The sequence below is a fragment of the Amblyraja radiata genome, chromosome 45, assembly GCF_010909765.2.
Source record: "Amblyraja radiata isolate CabotCenter1 chromosome 45, sAmbRad1.1.pri, whole genome shotgun sequence".
NCBI classification, from domain to species: domain Eukaryota; kingdom Metazoa; phylum Chordata; class Chondrichthyes; order Rajiformes; family Rajidae; genus Amblyraja; species Amblyraja radiata.
The window spans coordinates 10,134,932-10,158,522 of NC_046000.1; the positions used below are offsets into that span (position 1 = coordinate 10,134,932).

Consider the following 23,591-nt stretch of genomic DNA (forward strand, 5'->3'; position numbering starts at 1 on the left):
TGTCCTCTAATGGGAGAGTCTAGGACCAGAGGTCACAGCCTCAGAATAAAAGGACGTTCCTTTAGGAAGGAGATAAGGAGGAATTTATTTAGTCAGAGGATGGTGAATCTGTGGATTCATTGCCACAGACGGCTGTGGAGGCCAAGTCAACGGATATTTTCGGATAGATAGATTTCTGATTAGTACGGATGTCAGGGGTTATGGGGAGAAGGCAGGAGAATGTGGTTAAGAGGGCCATGTAGATCGGCCATGATTGAATGGCGGAGCAGTTGGGCTAAATTGGCTAATTCTGCTCCTATCACTTGCAAACCTACGAACATATACCCCTCCTTACAGTGCTTTCAGCGGCAGAGATGCGGCTTTGATCCTGACTACGAGTGCAAGGGGAGAACGTACAAACTCCGACAAACATAGTCGGGATCAAAACCTCATCTCTGGCGCTGAAAGCACTGTAAGGAGGGGTATATGTTCGTAGGTTTGCAAGTGATAGGTTTCCTCCCACACTCCAAAGACGTACAGGTTTGTCGGTTAATTAGCTTGATATAAGTGTAAATTTGTCCCTAGTGTGTGTGTAGGATAGCGTTAATGTGTAGGAAAACGTCCTTTCGTTTGGACCTCAAGGGGTCCAAATGACAAATAAATTGTATCGTATATCGTATCGTATCGTATATCGTATATAATGTGCAGGGACAGCTGGTCGGTGCAGACCCGATGAGCTGAAGATGTTGTATCTGCGCTGTATTTCTAAACTAAACTACTGCCCTCAAGATATGAGAAGTGATCACTTAACAAAATGTATTGACTCCCTGGAAATTGTCTTTTGCAGTGGACGGCTGTATTCACGTGGCTGCGGGGCCCCTGTTGAAGAAGGAATGCAGTACTCTCGCCGGCTGCAGTCCCGGAGATGCTAAAATTACCAGTGGCTACTGCCTGCCTGCCAAGTGTGAGTAAAGATAACATTAGCCTTTTCCCACCAACACCAAACAAGCTGTTTCCTCCGATGTAATAGGAAATCCCTCCTGCATCAGGACTTCTGTTTATGTTTAATTAGATGAAGTCCCAAAGAAAAGGTCACACCAGATCATGAGGGAATTCCATTACATCCCAGTTTAGTTGTCTCATCTAACAATTCCCTTCTACTCCAATTATGTTCCATTCATGTTCAACTTAAAGAAAATATGTTTTTAAATGCTGCATGAAATTAAAAAATATTCAACGTAGCTCAACTATTTTATATTTGAAAGCATTGATGTGACTTCACCGTACACGCTAGAATTTAGAAGATTGAGGGGGGATCTTATAGAAACTTACAAAATTCTTAAGGGGTTGGACAGGCTGGATGCAGGAAGATTATTCCCGATGTTGGGGAAGTGCAGAACAAGGGGTCACAGTTTAAGGATAAGAGGGAAGTCTTTTAGGACCGAGATGAGAAAATCATTTTTTACACACAGAGAGTGGTGAATCTGTGGAATTCTCTGCCACAGAAGGTAGTTGAGGCCAGTTCATTGGCTATATTTAAGAGGGAGTTAGATGTGGCCCTTGTGGCTAAAGGGATCAGGGGGTATGGAGAGGAGGCAGGGATGGGATACTGAGTTGGATGATCAGCCATGATCATATTGAATGGCGGTGCAGGCTCGAAGGGCCGAATGGCCTACTCCTGCACCTATTTTCTATGTTTCTATGTATACAGGGATAATGGAGGTAAATTCTTAGGACATTTGGTCGATCCCCTGCATAGCACTTGGAAGACTGTTCAGAAACTTGCTGCTGTTCCGAGACTAGTAAGTGGGAATTTATTCCTGTAAAGAGCCTTTGGCATGGAAATGCACAGCTTGTTGTTAACTTACAGAAGCACTAATGAGCTGATGTGAAAATTCCTTGTCCTCTATTTTCTCAGAGGTGTTAGCCTATTTACAACAAATAAGAGATAAGTGCTGTTTTGCCATTCGAACATGATAATGCATATTGGCTACTTTGCCATTCGAGCATGAGATTTTAACTCAGATATTTGCTTCGCTGTTTGTGACACGGCATGATTCTTGGGGGGGGGGGGGCACTTATTTCTGGGCCAAAGACAGATATAAAAACAGTATACGTTGAGTAAAACTGGAATGAAGAAATGTGGGCAAGTATCTGACGTTCAGTGTTGTCAAATGACTGTTATGTCACTATTATGATAAAATGCCAGTGGAACTTAATATTTAAGAAGGAATTGCAGATACTGGAAAATCGAAGGTAGACAAAAATGCTGGAGAAACTCAGCGGGTGAGGCAGCGAAGGAAATAGGCAACGTTTCGGGTCGAAACCATTCTTCAGACTGATGTGAGGGTCTGAAGACTATGGAGCGAAGGAAAGAGGCAACGTTTCGGGCCGAAACCCTTCTTCAGACTACTTCGGAGGGAGGAAGAGAACTTCTTCAAAGTAGGCATTCTTCGGAGGGAGGAGTGGAACTTAATAGATGGCTTAGTTCTTTGCCAGAAACTCAGCTCATATGAAAATGCAAGCAGGTTGTCGGGAGGAACTTAAATGTCGTTGGCGCCCAGTGAAAGGCAAGATATTAGTTGAAGGTGAGGGAGTGGAGCTAGGAAATTGCCGTGATACCTAGAGACCTATTTGCTAGAGTAGCCAACATGTGACAATAGACAAAAGACAACAGGTGCAGGAGTAGGCCATTCGGCCCTTCGAGCCAGCACCGCCATTCAATGTGATCATGGCTGGTCATCCCCAATCAGTATCCCGTTCCTGCCTTCTCCCCATATCCCCTGACCCCGCTATCTTTAAGAGCCCTATCTAGCTCTCTCTTGATAGTATCCAGAGAACTGGCCTCCACAGAGAATTCCACAAACTCACAACTCTGTGTGAAAAAGTGTTTCCTTGTCTCCGTTCCAAAGGGCTTACCTCTTATTCTTAAACTGTGGCCCCTGGATCTGGACTCCCCCAACATTGGGAACATGTTTTCTGCCTCTAGTGTGCCCAAACCCTTAATAATCTTACATGTTTCAATAAGATCCCCTCTCATCCCTCTAAACTCCAGTGTGTACAAGCCCAGCCGCTCCATTCGCTCAGCATATGACAGTCCCGTCATCTCGGGAAGTAACCTTATAATCCTACGCTGCACTCCCTCAATAGCAAGAACGTCCTTCCTCAAATTAGGGGACCAAAACTGCACATAATACTCCAGGTGTGGTCTCACTAGGGTCCTGCACAACTGCAGAAGGTCCTCTTTGCTCCTATACTCAACTCCTCTTGTTATGAAGGCCAACATGCCATTGGCTTTCTTCACGGCCTGCTGTACCTGCATGCTTACATTCAATGACTGATGAACAAGTGCATTTCCCATTGTATCAAAGAAGGTCATGCCACCTTTAATGCTCCAGTCAATAGCGCTGTTAACAAAAAGACAAGCTTCTATGTTGTGTTATGTTCCTATGTCTATGGTAACAAAATGACGATGCTTTACAAGCAACCTTGAATAGATCAATCGTGCTTTATTTATCGCATATGTTTACTTTACTTCATACAACTGCGCGGTGAAATTCTTTTTGAACATAATAATATAGATTTTTCTGTACGTGCAGTATAATGGTAGAATTCTTCACCAGAGGGCCTCTTAGAAAGTGGTTTAAGGAGCTCTAAAATCACCCAGCACTTGAGAAAAATCGACAAAAAATAAAATGGCTGCCAAAAGTCTTTGGTGTAATCCTTCATACACTGCAAAACATTTTCAGAAAATCAGTGCGGGAAATCAGTTGGCCATGCTCGATTCCTTTGGGTTATTTGGGGGTGAGTCGGTAAAATACTACTTACATGCTTGTTCAAGTCATGCCTATGGTTTTCCACTGAATTGTGATGGCTTATAAGTTGCTCCTCCACACGTCAAAGTATTAAAATCTTGCACAAAGCACACACTTCCATTCAGCACATTTCTGAATAATTGCAAGAGTAAGAAAAGGTTATATGTAGAGAGCTTGTAGCCATGTCAACAACCAGACTCCTGAAGGGAATGGGAGTTGGAGGACAGGCCTTCGGGCAAGCCATCAGGTCGCTGTCAGAGGCTGCCGAGCAAAGCAGCAACTGGCTGTGGCTGAAGAGGAAGGACTCCAACTGAGCTGCAAAATGACCAGCATGGGGGGTAAAACAGAGGGGAGCGCACCTGGGACGCCAGGTGTTGCTGTTGAGCCCTCTGGAGGTGTCGGGGGCCTAGTATCAGCCATGATCATATTGAATGGCGGTGCAGGCTCGAAGCACCGAATGGCCTACTCCTGCACCTATTTTCTATGTTTCTATTAACGAAACACCACGGAAGGAGGGTGCCCACCTGATGACCCCAATGAAGTTTTTACTCCCACCCCCACTCAAGATATTAAGAAGGAGCCAATTATACTAGGGATTGTAATATCAAGTCCTATAAGCTCTGCTCAACAGATATTTTATTAGCAAGAAAAAGTTGCATTCCCCCGAAGGAAGAGACAAAAAACATGTTTCACCATCCCCCCCCGCCCCACACACATACACAACCTAATAAACTAAATTTAACTAAAACAGGACATTCTTACATTTTTACTCGCAGCAGCACAACAGACGTGCAACCGTCATACCCTGAAAACATGATGATCAACAAATAAAACAAAGTTGTGTATCACAGGTAGACAAACATGCTGGAGAAACTCAGCAGGTGAGGCAGCATCCTGATATAGTAGTGGCCAGAGGATCTGGGGTGACGGAGGAACTGAAGGAAATCTATATTAGGCAGGAAATGGTGTTGGATAGACTGATGGGACTGAAGGCTGATAAATCCCCAGGGCCTGATGGTCTGCATCCCAGGGTACTTAAGGAAGTGGCTCTAGAAATCGTGGATGCATTGGTGATGCTTTCAAGAGAGAGCTAGATAGGGCTCTTAAAAATAGCGGAGTCAGGGGATATGGAGAGTAGGCAGGAATGAGGTACTGATTGGGGATGATCAGCCATGATCACATTGAATGGCGGTGCTGGCTCGAAGGGCCGAATGGCCTACTCTTGCACCTATTGTCTATTGTCTATTATCTATGGAGCGAAGGAATAGGTGACGTTTCGGATCGAGACCGAAGGGTCTCGACCCGAAACGTCACCTATTCCTTCAGAAGGGTCTCGACCCGAAACGTCACCTATTCCTTCGCTCCATAGATGCTGCCTCACCCGCTGAGTTTCTCCAGCATTTTTGTCTACCTTAAGTTGGATGATATGCTACTTTATCAAATCAGACAAATGTTGCTTTCTAATGTGCATGGCTGTGTGACTGATGTTTGTTTAAGGAAACACAATCCAAGTGTTAAATATTCAATTTAAAATTTAGCTTGCATAATCATTACCACAGATGTGACATCCATTTTCCTTGAATCTCTTACAATACCCATTGTCAGTTCAATTTGTATCCTTTCTTCCTGCTGCTCCTGAAAAAAGAATATCGCCTCCTTGTCTTTTATAACTACATTTTGAAACTCAAGCTTACCCTTTCAAGTTCAAGTTCAAGTGAGTTTATTGTCATGTGTCCCTGTATAGGACAATGAAATTCTTGCTTTGCTTAAGCACACAGAAAATAGTAGGCATTTACTACAAAACAGATAAATGTGTCCATATACCATGATATAAATATATACACACATGAATAAATAAACTGGTAAAGTGCAAATAACAGAAAGTGGTTCTTAATAATCAGAGTTTTGTCCGAGCCAGGTTTAATAGCCTGATGGCTGAGGGGAAGTAGCTATTCCTGAACCTGGTTGTTGCAGTCTTCAGGCTCCTGTACCTTCTACCTGAAGGTAGCAGGGAGATGAGTGTGTGGCCAGGATGGTGTGGGTCTTTGATGATACTGCCAGCCTTTTTGAGGCAGCGACTGCGATAAATCCCCTCGATGGAAGGAAGGTCAGAGCCGATGATGGACTGGGCAGTGTTTACTACTTTTTGTAGTCTTTTCCTCTCCAGGGCGCTCAAATTGCCGAACCAAGCCACGATGCAACCGGTCAGCATGCTCTCGACTGTGCACCTGTAGAAGTTAGAGAGAGTCTTCCTTGACAATCCGACTCTCCAGTAATCTTCTCAGGAAGTAGAGGCGCTGATGAGCTTTTTTGATAATTGCGTTAGTGTTCTCGGACCAGGAAAGATCTTCAGAGATGTGCACGCCCAGGAATTTGAAGTTCTTGACCCTTTCAACCATCGACCCGTTGCTATAAATGGGGCTGCGGGTCCCCCTCCTACTCCTTCCAAAGTCCACAATCAGTTCCTTGGTTTTGCTGGTGTTGAGGGCCAGGTTATTGCGCTGGCACCATATGGACAGTTGCTCGATCTCTCTTCTGTACTCTGACTCATCCCCATCAGTGATACGCCCCACAATAGTGGTGTCGTCAGCGAACTTGATGATGGAGTTCGCACTGTGGTTCGCTACGCAGTCATGGGCATAGAGTGAGTACAGCAGGGGGCTGAGCACGCAGCCTTGAGGTGCTCCCGTGCTGATTGTTATCGAGGCTGACACATTTCCACCAATACGAACAGACTGTGGTCTGTGGACGAGGAAGTCGAGGATCCAGTTGCAGAGGGATGTGCAGAGACCCAGTTCTGCGAGTTTGGTAACCAGTTTGGAGGGGATGATTGTGTTAAATGCCGAGCTGTAATCAATGAATAACAGCCTGACATATGAGTTTTTGTTGTCCAAGTGGTCCAGTGCGGAGTGGAGGGCCAGCGAGATCGCATCCACCGTTGATCTGTTGTGGCGGTACGCGAACTGCAGTGGGTCCAGGTTTTTGTCGAGGTAGGAGTTGATTTGCTCCAGGATCAACCTCTCAAAGCACTTCATCACCACCGGCGTTAGTGCCACTGGTCGATAGCCATTGAGGCACGTCAGCTTACTCTTCTTGCCCTAATTGATGCCCTTTTAAAGCAGGTGGGGACCTCAGACCTCAGAAGTGAGAGGTTGAAAATGTCCGTAAAAACTCCCGCCAGTTGGTCCGCACAGGTTTTTAGAACACGACCGGGTATACCATCAGGTCCAGGTGCTTTTCGGGGGTTCACCCCTCTGAAGGATTTCCTGACATCGGCCTCTGTGACTGAGACTGAAATGCCATCACAGCGAATGGGGGATCGGGAAGGCACATCAGTATTCTCTCTGTCAAAGCGTGCGTAAAACGCATTGAGCTCGTCAGGGAGTGATGTTACACCGACATTCGAGCTGCCTCCTGGTTTTGCCTTGTAGGAGGTGATTGCATTCAGACCCTGCCACAGCTGCCGAACATCTGTCATGCCCTCCAGTTTGGAGCAGAAGTCCCTTTTGGCCTTTTTGATGGCCTTACCAAGGTCGTATCTGGTCTTCATGTAGGCCACTGTATCATTGGAGGTGAATGCCCTGTGTCTGGACTTCAGGAGAGTGCGGATCTCAAAGTTCATCCAAGGTTTCTGATTGGGAAACACTCGGAAGGTTTTTGTAGGGATGCAGTCCTCCACACATTTCTTTATGAAGTCTATAACGACTGTGGCATATTCGTTAAAGTCCGTTGCCGAGTCCTTGAACATTGCCCAGTCTACAGACTCCAAACAGTCCTGGAGTTGTTCTTCTGCCCCCCCCGACCAGCTCTGTGCTGTCCTCACTTCTGGGGGTGCGCTCTTTAATCGCTTTAATTGAAGAAGCAGCACCGCGGTATGGTCGGACTTACCGAAGTGAGGGCGAGGGATAGAACGATAGGCATTCTTGATGGTGGTGTAGCAGTGGTCGAGGGTGTTAGGTCCTCTGGTGCAGCAGGAGACATGTTGGTGGAAGTTGGGGAGTGATTTCTTGAGGTTCGCCTTATTGAAGTCCCCAGCAATGGTGGTAAATGCCTCAGGGTAAGACCCTTTCATGTGCCTCTGCTGTTAAGGAGCTGCTGAACATATCTTCACCTACTCACAAGACGGCTTTGTCTGTGGTCAACATTTCCAACACTTCATCGACGGAAAAGGAAGATCTTTTAGCCGAGGAGGTAAAGGCTTGATTTAACCATCAAATCTATCTGTACCTCTTCAACTACTGGATAGAAGGAATGGGTGAGGTTTCGGGTCGAGATCCTTCTTCAGACTGCGAGTCAGGGGAGACGGAAGCACAGAGATAAGGAAGCGTAAGGTGTGAAACCGAGACATCAAAGGGGATGAAGATAAAGGAAAATGCAGAATAGATCATTGCTAGCTAGGAGAAGGTGACAACGAAGCATACAGAGATAACATTTAATCCGAGGGGCAGTCAGACTGATTGAAGAACTAGGAATGGGAAGGATCGGAGAGAGAGGGACTGTCCCCCTTCTTGATCTATTCTACATTTTCCTTGATCGCCATCCCCTTTGATCTCATTTTCACATCTTACACCTCCTTATCTCTGTGTCTCCCTCTCCCCTGACTCTCAGACAGAAGAAGGGTCTCGACCCGAAGCCTCACCCGTTCCTTCTCTCCAGAGATGCTGCCTGTCCCGCTGAGTTACTCCAGCATTTTGTGTCTATCTTCGGTGTAAAGCAGCATCTGCAGTTCCTTCCTACACATCTTCAACTACTGTCAGGCCTGGAAGCTCTCTGCCAGAAATATTTACCCTGGACAATAAAATGAACTCCTGGTGGGTTCTCTCGTCTATTGCCAATGACACAAGTTCCTGGTGAGCTCATTTGTCCGATGTTTGACTTCCACTTTCTATTTGATCACCTTGAACTTTGTACTCATTAAATTCTAGCCTCTTGGAATCATGAAATAATTTAATCATGCGTTATATTGACATTCTCTCTGGAAATATTAGTGTAAGGAACGTTGCGATGTATGCTTTGTATCTCTCATGCAGCATTGCCTGAGGGATTGGTGTTGATTAGGTGAAACTGCTTTCATTTATTTTTGATGATGATTTATTTTTGTTGAGATGAGTCCTATGAATGTAAAAAAAAAAAAATGATGCATGTATATGCAGGACGAGGGGAATGCGAAACTGCGGAGACATTTAAGTTCCTTGGAATCATCATCTCCTGGGACCTTCAATGGGAGGCCACCATGGACTCCACAGTCAAAAAGGCACAATAGAGTCAAGTCAAGAGTCAATTGTCCTTGGGCAAGACACTTCACCCACCTTTGCCTGTGTGTGAATGTGTTTGAATGTGTGTGAGTGATTGGTGGTGGTCGGAGGGGCCGTAGGCGCAGATTGGCAGCCACGCTTCCGTCAGTCTGCCCCAGGGCGGCTGTGGCTACAGAAGTAGCTTACCACCACCGAGTGTGACTGAGGAGTGAATGAATAATGCAATGTAAAGCGCCTTGAGTATTAGAAAGGCGCTATATAAATCCCATCCATTATTATTATTAAGAGAGTTTATCCACACCAGGGTATCGGAAATGTCCTCGTTCTTCAGGGAACGGGGATTCCCCTCCGCCACGCCACCATAGATGAGGCTCGCACCAGGGTCTCATCCATACCCCGCAACACTGCTCTCTCTCCCCATCCCCGCACTCGCAACAAGGGCAGAGTCCCACTAGTCCTCACCTTTCACCCCACCAGCCGGCAAATACAACAAATAATCCTCCGCCATTTCCGCCACCCCCAACGTGACCCCACCACTCGCCACATCTTCCCATCTCCCCCTATGTCTGCCTTCCGCAAAGACCGCTCCCTCCGCAACTCCCTTGTCAATTCTTCCCTTCCCTCCCGTACCACCCCCTCCCCGGGCACTTTCCGTTGCAACCGCAAGAAATGCAACACCTGTCCCTTCACCTCCCCCCTCGACTCCATTCAAGGACCCAAGCAGTCGTTCCAGGTGCGACAAAGGTTCACCTGTATCTCCTCCAACCTCATCTACTGCATCCGCTGCTCTAGATGTCAGCTGATTTACATCGGGGAGACTAAGCGGAGGTTGGGCGATCGTTTCGCCGAACACCTCCGCTCAGTCCGCAATAACCTACCTGAACTCCCGGTGGCTCAGCACTTCAACTCCCCCTCCCATTCCCAATCCGACCTCTCTGTCCTGGGTCTCCTCCATTGCCAGAGTGAGCAACACCGGAAATTGGAGGAACAGCACCTCATATTCCGCCTGGGTTGCTTGCGTCCGGATGGCATGAGCGTTGAATTCTCCCAGTTTTGCTAGCCCTTGCTGTCTCCTCCCCTTCCTTAACCCTCGAGCTGTCTCCTCCCATCCCCCCGCCCTCGGGCTCCTCCTCCTCCCTTTTTCCTTCCTTCTCCCCCCCCACCCCCCATCATCTGAAGAAGGGCTTTCGGCCCAAACGTCGCCTATTTCCTTCGCTCCATAGATGCTGCTGCACCCGCTGAGTTTCTCCAGCATTTTTGTGTACCTTAAGTTGGATGATATGCTACTTTATCAAATCAGACAAATGTTGCTTTCTAATGTGCATGGCAAGAAGGAACTGCAGATGCTGGTTTAAACCAAAGATAGTCACAAAAAGCTGGAGTAACTGAGTGGGACAGGCGGCGTATCTGGAGAGAAGGAATGGGTGACGTTTCAGGTCGAGACAATGATGGTCCAGTTTTACACTGCCATCACAGAGCCTGTCCTCACCCCCTCTATCATGGACTGGTTCAGCTCAGCCACCAACCATGACACCCAGAAGCTGCATCGCATCTTTGGCTCAGCTGAGAAGGTTATTGACTGACACCTCCCCCCCCCCCCCCCCCCATCGACGAATTGTACACTGCAAGGTCCAAGGTGCGAGCGGGCAAGATCATCTCTGATCCCTCTCATCCTGGCCACAAACTCTTTGAAGGCCTCCCTTCTCGGAGGCGATCAAAGCCTCCACATCCAGGCACAAAAACAGCCTCTTTCCACGAGCGGTAGCCCTACCTAACAGCCGCACGACATCACAACATTCTGGTCTGTAAGCCAAGCACTTGTGAACTCTCCAAGTGCACTTTAGATATCTACATTTGCAATATATAGCAACTGCCCCTGTTTACTCTTGCCCTTTATTAAAAAACATTTTTTAATTATAATTGTTTTTACTGCCTGCTGTATAGTGTGTTCTTACCACATGCGTGCAAAGCATCCTCAGATTCCTTGCACGTGTACATTCTTGGCCAATAAATTGATTCCAATTCTAATTCTGATAAATGGAAATCTTTTAAACGGACTGCGTTTTAAACCAGTAGCTCACTCTTCGACACAATACTTGACATTTTTGCAGGGGGAATTGTGTCTTCAAAGCCTGACAGTTGACCACTATGATTTAAATGAGACTAGACCAAGTGTAGACCCGTTGGGTCTGCTCCCCCAACGCAGCCGTTCCCTACCCGTAGCCCCCACGGGAGACGTGGTCCTCCAACTCAAGCCGTTCCCGAACATAAGATTCCAGCGCTCAGCAGTGTGGCTGTTTTTAAATGGCGTCTTTGAGGCGAGAGGTGGGCGCCAGCAGCCCTTATGGTCGCTGGCCAGCAGGAGGCGACAAAATGAGTGAGTGGGGGGGGAGAAGGATTTTATTAAAAATGTGTACATAAACACGACGAAATTTAATCAGGAGTGGATACTTGGAATGAAAAGTGAAATCTCTACCGAAATGGAAAAAATCTCGGCGTTTCTGCGTCTGGTGTTGGTGTAGCAACGAATCAAAGGCTGGCAACCACAAGTCAGGCAGAAACACACATACACAGTTTTAATATATTATAGATAGATAAAGGATTGACATTTGTAACAAGCAAAACGCCACGCTTAAAGGGGCTGTCCCACTGCGGGGACCTAATCAGCGAGTTTAGAAGAGTTTGCCCTCGACTCATACTAGCAGCATGGCCGACACGAGGTCCTAGGAGGTCTTTGTAACTCTCCTTCATGGTCGAGAGTAGTCCCCGCGTACTTGAGGCCTCGGCTAGGTCGCGGCAAATTTTTCAACATGCTGAAAAATGCCCGCGAGTAAAAAAAGGTCCCCCATGGAAAAAAATTGACATTCTTTTTACTCATAGGTTTAGTCGAAGTAGGTCGTAGTAGGTCGGCATGTTATTCGTAGGTCATCAAGGGTAGTCGAAGATAGTCTTCAACATAGTCGAAGGGAGATCGAAGGGAGGTCGAAGGAGGTCGTCTTCACTCTCCACTATTCGGCGACCAATTTTCCCGAAGCTAGTCGAAGCTAGTCTTCAACATAGTCGAAGAAGGTTGAAGGAGGTCTTCTACATAATTGAAGGAGGTCTTCAACATGACAGTTTTTCAAGCTCTCCTAAACTCTTCTAAACTCGCCAATTAGGTCGCCACAGTGGGACAGCCCCTTTACTGGTCAAGCCTACAGCCATACAGACCAACTCTGTAAGACTCGGACTTCAACATATTGCCCTTTAAGTGGTACTTAAAAATCCCTCCAGAGCATGTCAACACCACTCGAATATCTCCACTGTTTTCATTTCGACACTGTGTGAAATATGTTGATATATTTTCCTGAATTAAAGGTAAAGACATGAGATTGTTATTGTAAAAGACTTGTAAATTTTGGCCTGCAGATTAGAAGCACCCAGTATCAGTGGGTACAGACGTTTTTATTTCAGTCAGTGAGTCTTTTTGATGCATTGTACATTGTAAATTACTTTCTCTTTTAACACTTCTGAAGTGTGACTGACAACATACATCAAGTGTGCCGTTTTTTTCACATTGTATATCCAGGTAGATAATGTAGTGGTGCAGCTCGAGAATATTGTTCATGTTCTCTCCGATTTCAATGGCAAGAATATCTTTGAACCTCATTATCACCAGGGAAGTGCATTTATTCAAGTGCACTGTACTCATGCATACCCTTGTAATCTTTCCATGGTAGATCTGCAATGTGCACACATGCTGAAAGGTATTTTGTCATCCAGGATATGTGCAATATATGTGATGGTTGGCTAACTTAAGCATCTAAGATGCCAGCAAGAGAAATATTGCCTTCAGCATGTAAAGCGTCTTGTGCTGATATCTCGTGTCAGTTTTCAGATTCCTTCAAAATCTGTTTCTGACCTACAAGTTCATGTTCATAAGCGATAGGAGCAGAATTAGGCCATTCGTCCCGTCAAGTCTACTCCGCCATTCAATCATGGCTGATCTACCTTTCCCTCTCAAACCCCATTCTCGGGGTGGGAGAATGCAACCTTCGACAAATGCAATCAACCCGGCGTGCACAATCAAATAAAATCAAATAGACCAAGTTGTCCGATAACTTTAGGCTGTGCACGCAATACGTAAGAAGACGCAGAAGAAACACCATTCTCCTGCCTTCTCCCCATGACCCCAGGCAGGAACGGGGTACTGATTGGGGATGATCAGCCATGATCACATTGAATGGCGGTGCTGGCTCGAAGGGCCGAATGGCCTACTCCTGCACCCATTGTCTATTGTCTATTGACAGCCATACTAATCAAGAATCTATCTATCTCTGCCTTAAAAATATCAACTGACTTGCCCTCCACAGCCATCTGTGGCAATGAATAACACAGATTCACCATCCTCTAAAGAAATTCCTCCTCATCTCCTTCCTAAAGGAATGTCCCTTTATTCTGATCCTAGTGGAAACATCCTCTCCACATCCAGGATAAAGTGGATAGACAAGGACCAGGAAAGTTGCTCAGTGAAGAATAACAGTATCTTCACACTGTTGGATAATTTCCATGTTGTATGTTTTTAGTTTAGAGATACAGTGCGGAAACAGGCCCTTCGGCCCACCGAGTCTGCACCGACCAGCCATCTCCTAACACTAACACTATCTTGCACACTAATTTTACAAAAGTCAATTAACCTGCAAACCTGGTAGACACAAAATGCTGGAGTAACTCAGCGGGTGAGGCAGCATCTATGGAGAAAAGGAATGGACGATGTTATGGGTCCTTCTCTTCATAGATGCTGCCTCACCCACTGAGTTACTCCAGCATTTTGCGTCTACCTTCAATTTTATCCAACATCTGCAGTTCTTTCTCAAACCGACAAACCTATACGTTTTTGGAGTGTGGGAGGAATCCGGAGCACCCGGAGAAAACCCACGGGGCCACAGGCAGAACGTGCAAACTCTGTTACGACAGTATCCTTCGTCAGGATCAAACCCGGGTCTCTGGCGTTGTAAGGCAGTAGCTCTACCGCACTCAATTTGCAGATGTGGTTTTATTTCAGCTTGATATGTTGTTCAGATTAGTTAATACCCTGCATCTGTCCTTCATATTCAGTTGTCTCATGATCTGATTCAAGATTCAAGAGAGTTTATTGTCATGTGTCCCTGATAGGACAATGAAATTCTTGCTTTGCTTCAGCACAACAGAACATAGTAGGCATTGACTACAAAACAGATCAGTGTGTCCATATACCATTATATAAATATATACACACATGAATAAATAAACTGATAAAGTGCAAATAACAGATAATGGGCTATTAATGTTCAGGGTTTTGTCCGAGCCAAGTTTAATAGCCTGATGGCTGTGGGGAAGTAGCTATTCCTGAACCTGGTCGTTGCAGTCTTCAGGCTCCTGTACCTTCTAACTGAAGGTAGCGGGGAGATGAGTGTGTGGCCAGGATGGTGTGTGGGTCTTTGATGATGCTGCCAGCCTTTTTGAGGCAGCGACTGCGATAGATCCCCTCAATGGAAGGGAGGTCAGAGCCGGTGATGGACTGGGCAGTGTTTACTACTTTTTGTAGTCTTTTCCGCTCCTGGACACTCAAGTTGCCGAACCAAGCCACGATGCAACCGGTCAGCATGCTCTCGACTGTGCACCTGTAGAAGTTAGAGAGAGTCCTCCTTGACAAACCGACTCTCCATAATCTTCTCCGGAAATAGAGGCGCTGATGTGCTTTCTGATATGCGTGGTTATGCTCATTCACTGGAGTTTGTTTTCACTTAGGCAGCAGATTAAAGGCCTGGATGCTGCCCAATGCCAAATTCCAGTCATGTATTATTTGACTTGGGTTGTCTAGAAGATACAGTATATATGAGGTGTACTGCACTCTATGCCCTTGCATCATTCATAAAGGTACGTCTGAGAAGCTGTTTGTCTTTGTGTGGAGCTTATTTTAAAACATCTGTTATTGAGAAGAGGCCTATAGATATGAGGAATACAAGAGCTGATATAGATACATGCTAAATGTATAAAATAAAATGAGTTTTAGAATGGAGTCAGTAATATAGTCTAAGAAGGAACTGCAGATGCTGGAAAAATCGAAGGTAGACAAAAATTCTGGAGAAACTCAGCGGGTGAGGCAGCATCTATGGAGCGAAGGAATAGGTGACATTTTGGGTTGAGACTCTTCTTCAGTCTGAAGAAGGGTCTCGACCCGAATGGTCGCCTATTCCCCCGCTCCATAGATGCTGCTTCACCCGCTGAGTTTCTCCAGCTTTTTTGTCTACCTGCAACAATATAGTCTGATGTGTTGGGATTTGAAGGAGGACAGGACTAACCACAGACGTGAGCACAATCTGCCTTGTGTTGGGTGGAGGAGAAATACTGAAAGGTGCCAGAATAACGACGAGGTGAAGGAAGGTAGCGCAGTGGTGCCCTAGTTAAGCTCACAAGTTACACCTTCAACTTGACTATAAAAGAGCACTTGCTCAGCAGATTTTTCCATCTTGATCTCGAGATCAAGCACCCTTTTCTTAAATCTTTTACAACAGTAGACCCGAGACTTTAGATTTTACAGAGTATCCCCTGCAACCAGCCATGAAGGGTCAGGAACCCTCAGCAATTATTCCATGGCATATTGTTTGCGTTGCTTTAAGCACTGGGTCATAAGCCATGTATGGTTGTTACAAGGCTTGGCTGGGGTTTATTTCTATATTTGAGCTTCTTTCATTCTAAAACACAAGCAACTTAAATTTTAATAGGTAGACAAAAATGCTGGAGAAACTCAGCGGGTGCAGCAGCATCTATGGAGCGAAGGAAATAGGCAACGTTTCGGGCCGAAACCCTTCTTCAGTTTAATTTAAATTATGTTGAAGTGAACTGGGGGGGGTCACTTTGTTATGAGTCTTTAGACTTGAGAGTTACAGCGTGGAAACTGGCCCTTCGGCCCACCGTGTCTGCGCTGACCGGCGATCACCCCGCCCGCTAGTACTATCGTGCACGCTAGACTTTAGCAAAGTCTACCGAAGCCGATTTTTACCGAAGCCAATTAACCTGCAAACCTGCACGTCTTTGGAGTGTGGGAGAAAACCGGAGCGCCTGGAGAAAACCCACGTGGTCACAGGGAGAACGTACAAACTACGTACAGACTGCACCCAAAGTCAGGATCGAACCCGGGTCTCTGGCGCTGTGAGGCAGCAACTCTACCGCTGCGCTACGGTGAGCCCTCTTGATATTTTAAATTAATTACCATTGTTAGTGCAGATAATTGCGATGGAAACCGAATTTGCATATAAGAACGTGGCTTAGAAACTCCCCAACCAACTCATTAGCAATCTGTCTGGCCCAGGAAATACAAGACAATCGCAGAATACCACACTGCACAAATGATGCTCACTGCCAGAATGAAAACCTTAATGCAGTTCACCCCCTCCATGACACACTGGTTGACCTGAGGAGCACCTTAAGCAACAGACTGGTTCCACCAAGATGCAGCACAAGATCCTCCTTCCCTGTGGCTATCAAACTGTACAACTCCTCCCCCTTCTGTCGTGAGGTAGACTGAGACTGACTCTTCCCCCTTAGCAATCTTTGCACATCCCCCAATCCTGGACTTTCCTCTCATCACTTTAATGTCATGTTGGCCGGACAATTTCTCTCCAGGGATAAATAAAGTTCTTTCATATCGTATCGTATAAAGCATGGAAACAGGCTTTTCAGTCCATCTTGCCCACAGCGGCCAACATGCCACACCTACGCCCGTTTGAAACATAGAAACATAGAAACATAGAAAATAGGTGCAGGAGGAGGCCATTCGGCCCTTCGAGCCAGCACCGCCATTCATTGTGATCATGGCTGATCATCCCCTATCAATAACCCGTGCCTGCCATCTCCCCATATCCCTTGACTCCACCAGCCACTAGAGCTCTATCTAACTCTCTCTTAAATCCATCCAGTGATTTAGCCTCCACTGCCCTCTGTGGCAGGGAATTCCACAAATTCACAACTCTCTGGGTGAAAATGTTTTTTCTCATCTCACCTCAGTCTTAAATGACCTCCCCTTTATTCTAAGACTGTGTGTGGCCCCTGGTTCTGGACTCGTCCAACATTGGAAACATTTTTCCTGCATCTAACTTGTCCAGTCCTTTTATAATTGTATATGTTTCTATAAGATCCCCCCTCACCTGTCTAAACTCCAGTGAATACATATCCCTCCAAACCTGTCCTGTCATTGTTTTTGCGTGGTCTAGAATGTTATCCCTCTGCTACCCATTCATTTCAAACACTCTGGCTGGCTCTTTGGATCGGGTTTTGCTCACATCCTATCATCTCCTCTGGCTGGACAGCGATAGTTGATTATTTATTCCTCTGTGAAGTGAGCTGTGGAGTTTTCACAGGTAGACAAAAGTGTTGGAGAAACTCAGCGGGTGAAGCAGCATCTATGGAGCGAAGGAATAGGCGACCCGAAATGTCACCTATTCCTTCGCTCCATAGATGCTGCCTCACCCGCTGAGTTTCTCCAGTATTTCTGCTACCTTTGATTTTTCCAGCATCTGCAGTTCTTTCTTAAATATTGAGTTTTCACATGTCAGCCTTCGTTAAAAACACTGTTGATTGTTAAAATTGGTGATGAATGTGATTCACGCACAGCAAACACAGGTAATTTACTTAGTAAATTGTTTAAAGAGCAAAGGAAACAAACAACAGCAATTAGACAGGTACACGGATAGGACAGGTTTGGAGGGATATGAGGCCATGTTGGTCATGTTGGGCCGAAGAGCCTGTTTCTCCATCATGGTCTGGTTTGGCTCGGCCACCAAGCACGACACCCGGAGGCTGCAGCGAATCGTCCGATCAGCAGAGAAGATTATTGGCTGCAACCTTCCCTCCATTGATGAGCTGGACACTGTGCAAGGGCCAGGAAGCGAGCGGGCAAGATCATCTCTGACCCCTCTCACCCTGGCCACTGACTCTTTGAATCACTTCCCTCTGGAAGGCGACTCTGGACTGTCAAAGCTGCCACAGCCAGACATAAAAACAGTTTTTATCCACGAGTAGTTGCTCTACTCAACAACCAAAAACTCCCTTTGATCTGGTATTTTGTTGGTTCACATGCTTGATCAATGGTGTTTTATCATTAATGTTTTATTATTATTAATGTTTAGTGTTTTCTGAGTCATTCGTAACTGTCACTGTTGTTACTTGTGGGCGGAGCACTAAGGCAAATTCCTTGTATGTGAATACTTGGCCAATAAACGTACTTACTTACTTTCCATGCGACATGACTATCATTTCCCCAGTGAATTCTGCAATTCTACAATGCAGTGCATGGAGGATTATTACATAAATTATGCGAATATAATTAATCTTAATTATTTTACAATGTGGACAAGAAGCTTGATTGACGGAGGATGGCATGGTCACTTTTTACCCATTCATTTTTATCTTGACTGGCAATACCATTGTCACAAAACGAACCTTTCAGTGCTAAGCATGTCATACAAAGACTTTGTTAAGTCATGATCTAATGTAGGCTTAATCCCGTTCAAATGGCAAGACAGGGATAGATCAGAGTACATCCCCAACATAAATATCTCGGATTCAAGAATTCATTATGATTAACACGATCCTTTGAGGAACATTCCAATTCCAGCTTTAACAGAATGATAGACTCAGATTCAGATTCAGATTCAAACGTTATTGTCATTGTGCAGTGTTCGTACAGAGACAACAAAATGAAGTTAGCATCTCCCTAGAAGAGCGACATAGAATATGAGCAATAAATAAATATATTTACGTGCATGCAGTCATAGTAGTGCAATTATTTTTTTCCTGGTGGAAGGAGTGTCTGGGGGGGGGATTGGCAGTCACCGAGGTACAGTGTTGAGTAATGTAACAGCCACAGGGAAGAAGCTGTTCCTGGACCTGCTGGTCCGGCAACGGAGAGACCTGTAGCGCCTCCCGGATGGTAGGAGGGTAAACAGTCCATGGTTGGGGTGAGAGCAGTCCTTGGCGATGCTGAGCGCCCTTCGCAGACAACGCTTGCTTTGGACAGACTCAATGGAGGGGAGCGAGGAACCGGTGATGCGTTGGGCAATTTTCACCACCCTCTGCAGTGCTTTCAAGTCGGAGACAGAGCAGTTGCTGTACCATACTGTGATGCAGTTGGTAAGGATGCTCTCGATGGTGCAGCGGTAGAAGTTCACCAGAATCTGAGGAGACAGATGGATGCCTTCTTTAGTCTCCCCAGGAAGAAGAGACGCTGGTGAGCCTTCTTGGCCAGAGTTGAGATATTGTGGGTCCAAGAGAGGTCATCGGAGATGTTGACCCCCAGGAACCTGAAGCTGGAAACACGTTCCACCTCCGTCCCGTTAATGTGGATGGGGGTGTGCGTGCCGCCCCTAGACTTTCTGAAGTCTACAATGAGCTCCTTGGTCTTCTTGGAGTTAAGGGCCAGGTTATTGTCAGCGCACCATGCTGCTAGGAGCTGGACCCTAGGAGATAGACACAAAATGCTGGAGTAACTCAGCGGGACAGGCAGCATCTCGGGAGAGAAGGAATGGGTGACGTTTCGGGTCGAGGCATTTCTTCAGCCTGAAGAGGCGCTGCTGCTGCTGCTGCTGCTGCACTCCATGGGCTGCACTACGTCGGGACGGGTGAGGTGGGGCCGGACGACCCAACAGTCCCCTCGACCCGAGTAGTAGCGGTCAAATACAGAACAAGGGCGGCCCCGTACGGGACAAACCAATTTAGCCCAATATACGGGATGTCCCGGCTAATACGGGACAGTTGGCAACCCTGGTCGCATTGGACAGAGAGCTTTCGAGCACCTAATGTCATGAAATAAGTATTTCACTCCTCCTTGAGTTTGATATATCATGGCTCGTGAAAGTCTTGTCACTTCATCCAAATGTTCAAAATATCCCTTGTATACGAAAAAATAACCAGCCAAGAATTGAAACTCTGAAAGGAACCCTTTGCCATCCTTATGGAGCAGCTCTAGATTTACTTTGGTAATTTGAAACGAAGAAGGACATGTGCTTCCTGTTTATCTCTGCTCTCGCCAGCTTGGTTGCAGACTTTGGGAAAGCAAATGACAGCACCATTGTCACTCAGTTAGTTGGATGACCACAGCACCCCTGAAAGGATTATACAGGACATCCTGGTGGGCCCAGATCAAAGAAATCCCAGGCACAGGCATGCCGCTGCTTAACCTGTGGGAGTCGGTCCAGGAAAGGAATAATTTAAGAATTCAGGAATTAGTGGCACAGCCCAGTTCGTTACTGACTGACTGATTTAACACGAAACCACACTTCGAATAGGGATGAAGTGCCAGCGCTAATCCCAATTGATTAAAGGGTTCCTGTTTTAATTATCTCTTTGTGCTGGTTTAATTAATTAATCTCAGTTGGGATGGGACAGTAAACCTGCAATAAGGAGAGAAGGATCCTGCATGCACGTCATTACTAACACAATGCATTACCCTCGGGCGAGACGCTGTGCAGTCCTGGGCAGGCAAGCCTTGTTTAATTGTAGCCGCGGTGATTTTTAACAAGCCCCATTGAAGTCCAAGTAGTGGATTCCAGTATGATCAGTGAAGCCAGTGACACATGGCAAGGATAAAGAGCCTGTCCCAATTGGTGATTTGTGTTCAAGAAGGAACTGCAGATGCTGGAAGATCGAAGGTACACAAAATTGCTGGAGAAACTCAGCGGGTGCAGCAGCAACTATGGAGCGAAGGAAATAGGCGACGTTTCGGGTCGAAACCCTTCTTCGGCGAGTGATTTATTCGGCGACCGCCGGTGTCATATCAGTGTCGCCAAAAGATTTTGAACATTTCAAAATCCAGCGGCGACAAAAAAAAAATTGCGACACTTGAAAAATCACCGCGCGTCAATACGTCATCGCGCCGCATCACGCCACGTCTTGCCGCGTCACATCGCATCACACCGCAAAATTTTGGGCGGCCTGATACGTCAGTCAATGATGCCGGCAGTCGCCGAAAAAATCGCCAATCGGGACAGGCCCTTTTTAAAGTTATGAAAAGCAACTAAATAAGTTACCAGTCTTCAATCGGAAAAAAAAAAGGACTTCCGGAAGGGATGTTTTCGAAGTCACCACAAAAAATATTTTCAGTTATGCTGACTTGAACATGGTCAGGGGGAGATTTAAGACTCCAGAAGTTGCAGGGAGATGACAGCAGGTAGTAAGAAGGATTGAACGTTTGTGAAACAGATGCTGAATGGGTTGTCTGTACAGCCTTTATTTACTTATTTATTTATCTATCTATCTATTTATTTATATATCTATTTATTTATTTATTAATTTATTATTTTTATTTTATTTTTTTTACTTGCTGGTTTTTTCCCTTTTTCCTTCCGCCCACAATAATTAATATGAAAACGAATATGTGATTCTGTATCATTCTGTTTGTAGTTTGTTTGTTTGTTTGTCTTTTTGCACAAAGTCCGCGAGCTTCGCCACTTTTCATTTCACTGCACATCTCGTATGTGTATGTGACGAATAAACTTGACTTGACTTGACTAGACTATTCTGATAGTCTGAGTTTGAATGAACTGAATAATGTTCCTTAATTCAAGGGGGTTATAGGAGCTGGTTGTGTAGGAAGGAACTGCAGATGCTGGTTTACACCGAATATGATAAAAGAATAGGTCGACTGGGCTTGTATTCACTGGAATTTAGAAGGATGAGAGGGTATCTTATAGAAACATATAAAATTCTTAAGGGATTGGACATGCTAGATGCAGGAAAAATGTTCCCCATGTTGGGGGAGTCCAGAAACAGGGGTCACAGTTTAAGAATAAGGTCATTTAGGACTGAGGTGAGGAAAAACTTTTTCACCCAGGGTTGTGAATCTGTGGAAATTTCTGCCACAGAAGGCAGTGGAGGCCAACTCACTGGATGTTTTCAAGAGAGAGTTAATTTAGCTCTTAGGGCTAACGGAATCAAGGGATATGGGGAGAAATCAGGGACGGGGTACTGATTTTGGATGATCAGCCGTGAACATATTGAATGGCAGTGTTGGCTCGAAGGGCCCAATGGCCTACTCCTGCACCTATTTTCTATGTTTCTATGTTTCGAAGATAGACACAAAATGTTGGAGTAACAGCAGGACAGGCAGCATCTCTGGAGAGAAGGAATGGGTGACTTTTCAGGTCGAACCCCTTCTTCAGACTGCGAGTCGGGGGGGGAGAGAGAGAGAGAGAGAGAGAGAGAGAGAGAGAGAGAGAGAGAGAGAGAGAGAGAGAGAGACGTAGAGATATGGAAGGATAAGGTGTGAAAATGACAGATCAAAGGGGACGGACAATGTTCAAGTAAAATGTAGAACAGTTCATTGTTCGCTCAGGGGAAGTTGACAACGAGGAATACAATCAGTAATATTTAATCAGGAGGACAGTGAAACTAGTCAGAAAAGATCCTATAGCGGAGCAAGATAGACCACTCCTGTTAAATGCAATGGGCTGACGTGTAGTACGCAACGGAGCAGAACGTGGGCCTTTTTTTCATCCATTTCCGTAACCCGACCCGACTCGCAGTGTAATCAACGTTGCGGGGGAACAGTTTGTGTTAATAAATTATAATTCTGAAAATGAGGAGAAGATTTTTACCAAATAACGTTTATTTTTTACGAGGATGTTTCCGTAACCGGCTTCCGTCTCCGCACTAGTTATCTTTGCTCCGCTACGGGATCTTTGGTGCAGAGACAGAAGCCGGTTACGGAAATGGGGCCGAAAATTACCCATGAATCTGCCCATGACCGTACTACGTCTTTTTCGTCGAGTGATCTATCTTGCTCGCTATAGGATCTTTGCTAGTCAGAGAACTAGGTTGGGGGAGGGACAGAGAGAGAGAGGGAAAGCGAGGGTTACTTGAAGTTAGAGAAAGCAATATTCATACCGCTGGGTTGTAAGCTGCCCAAGAGAAATATGAAGGTACACAAAAATGCTGGAGAAACTCAGCGGGTGCAGCAGCATCTATGGAGCGAAGGAAATAGGTAGCGTTTCGGGCCGAAACCCTTCTTCAGACTGATGGGGGGTGGCGGGGAGAAGGAAGGAAAAAGGAGGAGGAGGATGGGATATGGGAGGAGACAGCTCGAGGGCTAAGGAAGGGGAGGAGTCAGCAAGGGCTAACAAAATTGGGAGAATTCAATGTTCATGCCTGCCGGATGCAGGCTCCCCAAGAGAAATATGAGGTGCTGTTCCTCCAATTTGTCTTGCTGGTTGTTGGTGTTGTAGTTCCGAGGTTAATGTTTGTTTGCTGAAGTCAGGAAAAGTTAAAGACACAAGTGCTCTCACAGTTTAGACCGTTAACCTTTCAGAACGAGCTGCTTTGAGACTTATTTTAGGAATTAAATATTCCGAAAGGATAATTATTATTTGAGATATCTAATTAGCCGGATTGACTTCAATATCTGTACGTTGTTTGACCTTGTGAAGGGGGGCGCACACACAGTTGGTGGGGTGGGGGGGGGAAGCAAGAAATGCAGAAGAAACATGAAGAGAAAAAGGTGATTGAATTTATGAAAGGAATCCTGGTT

At 45.8% G+C, this 23,591-nt stretch overlaps 1 protein-coding gene across 1 annotated transcript in view; it reads left to right on the top strand.

Moving 5' to 3' along the window:
• The window catches only part of macrod1 (mono-ADP ribosylhydrolase 1), a 369,433-nt gene extending 368,383 nt beyond the window's left edge, over nucleotides 1–1,050 (top strand). The window contains exon 5 of the mRNA XM_033015165.1: nucleotides 827–1,050. Coding sequence (XP_032871056.1) covers nucleotides 827–951 — 125 coding nt within the window. The 3' untranslated portion in view covers nucleotides 952–1,050. The remainder of the gene's footprint in view (nucleotides 1–826) is intronic.
• Nucleotides 1,051–23,591: the final 22,541 nt, after the last annotated feature.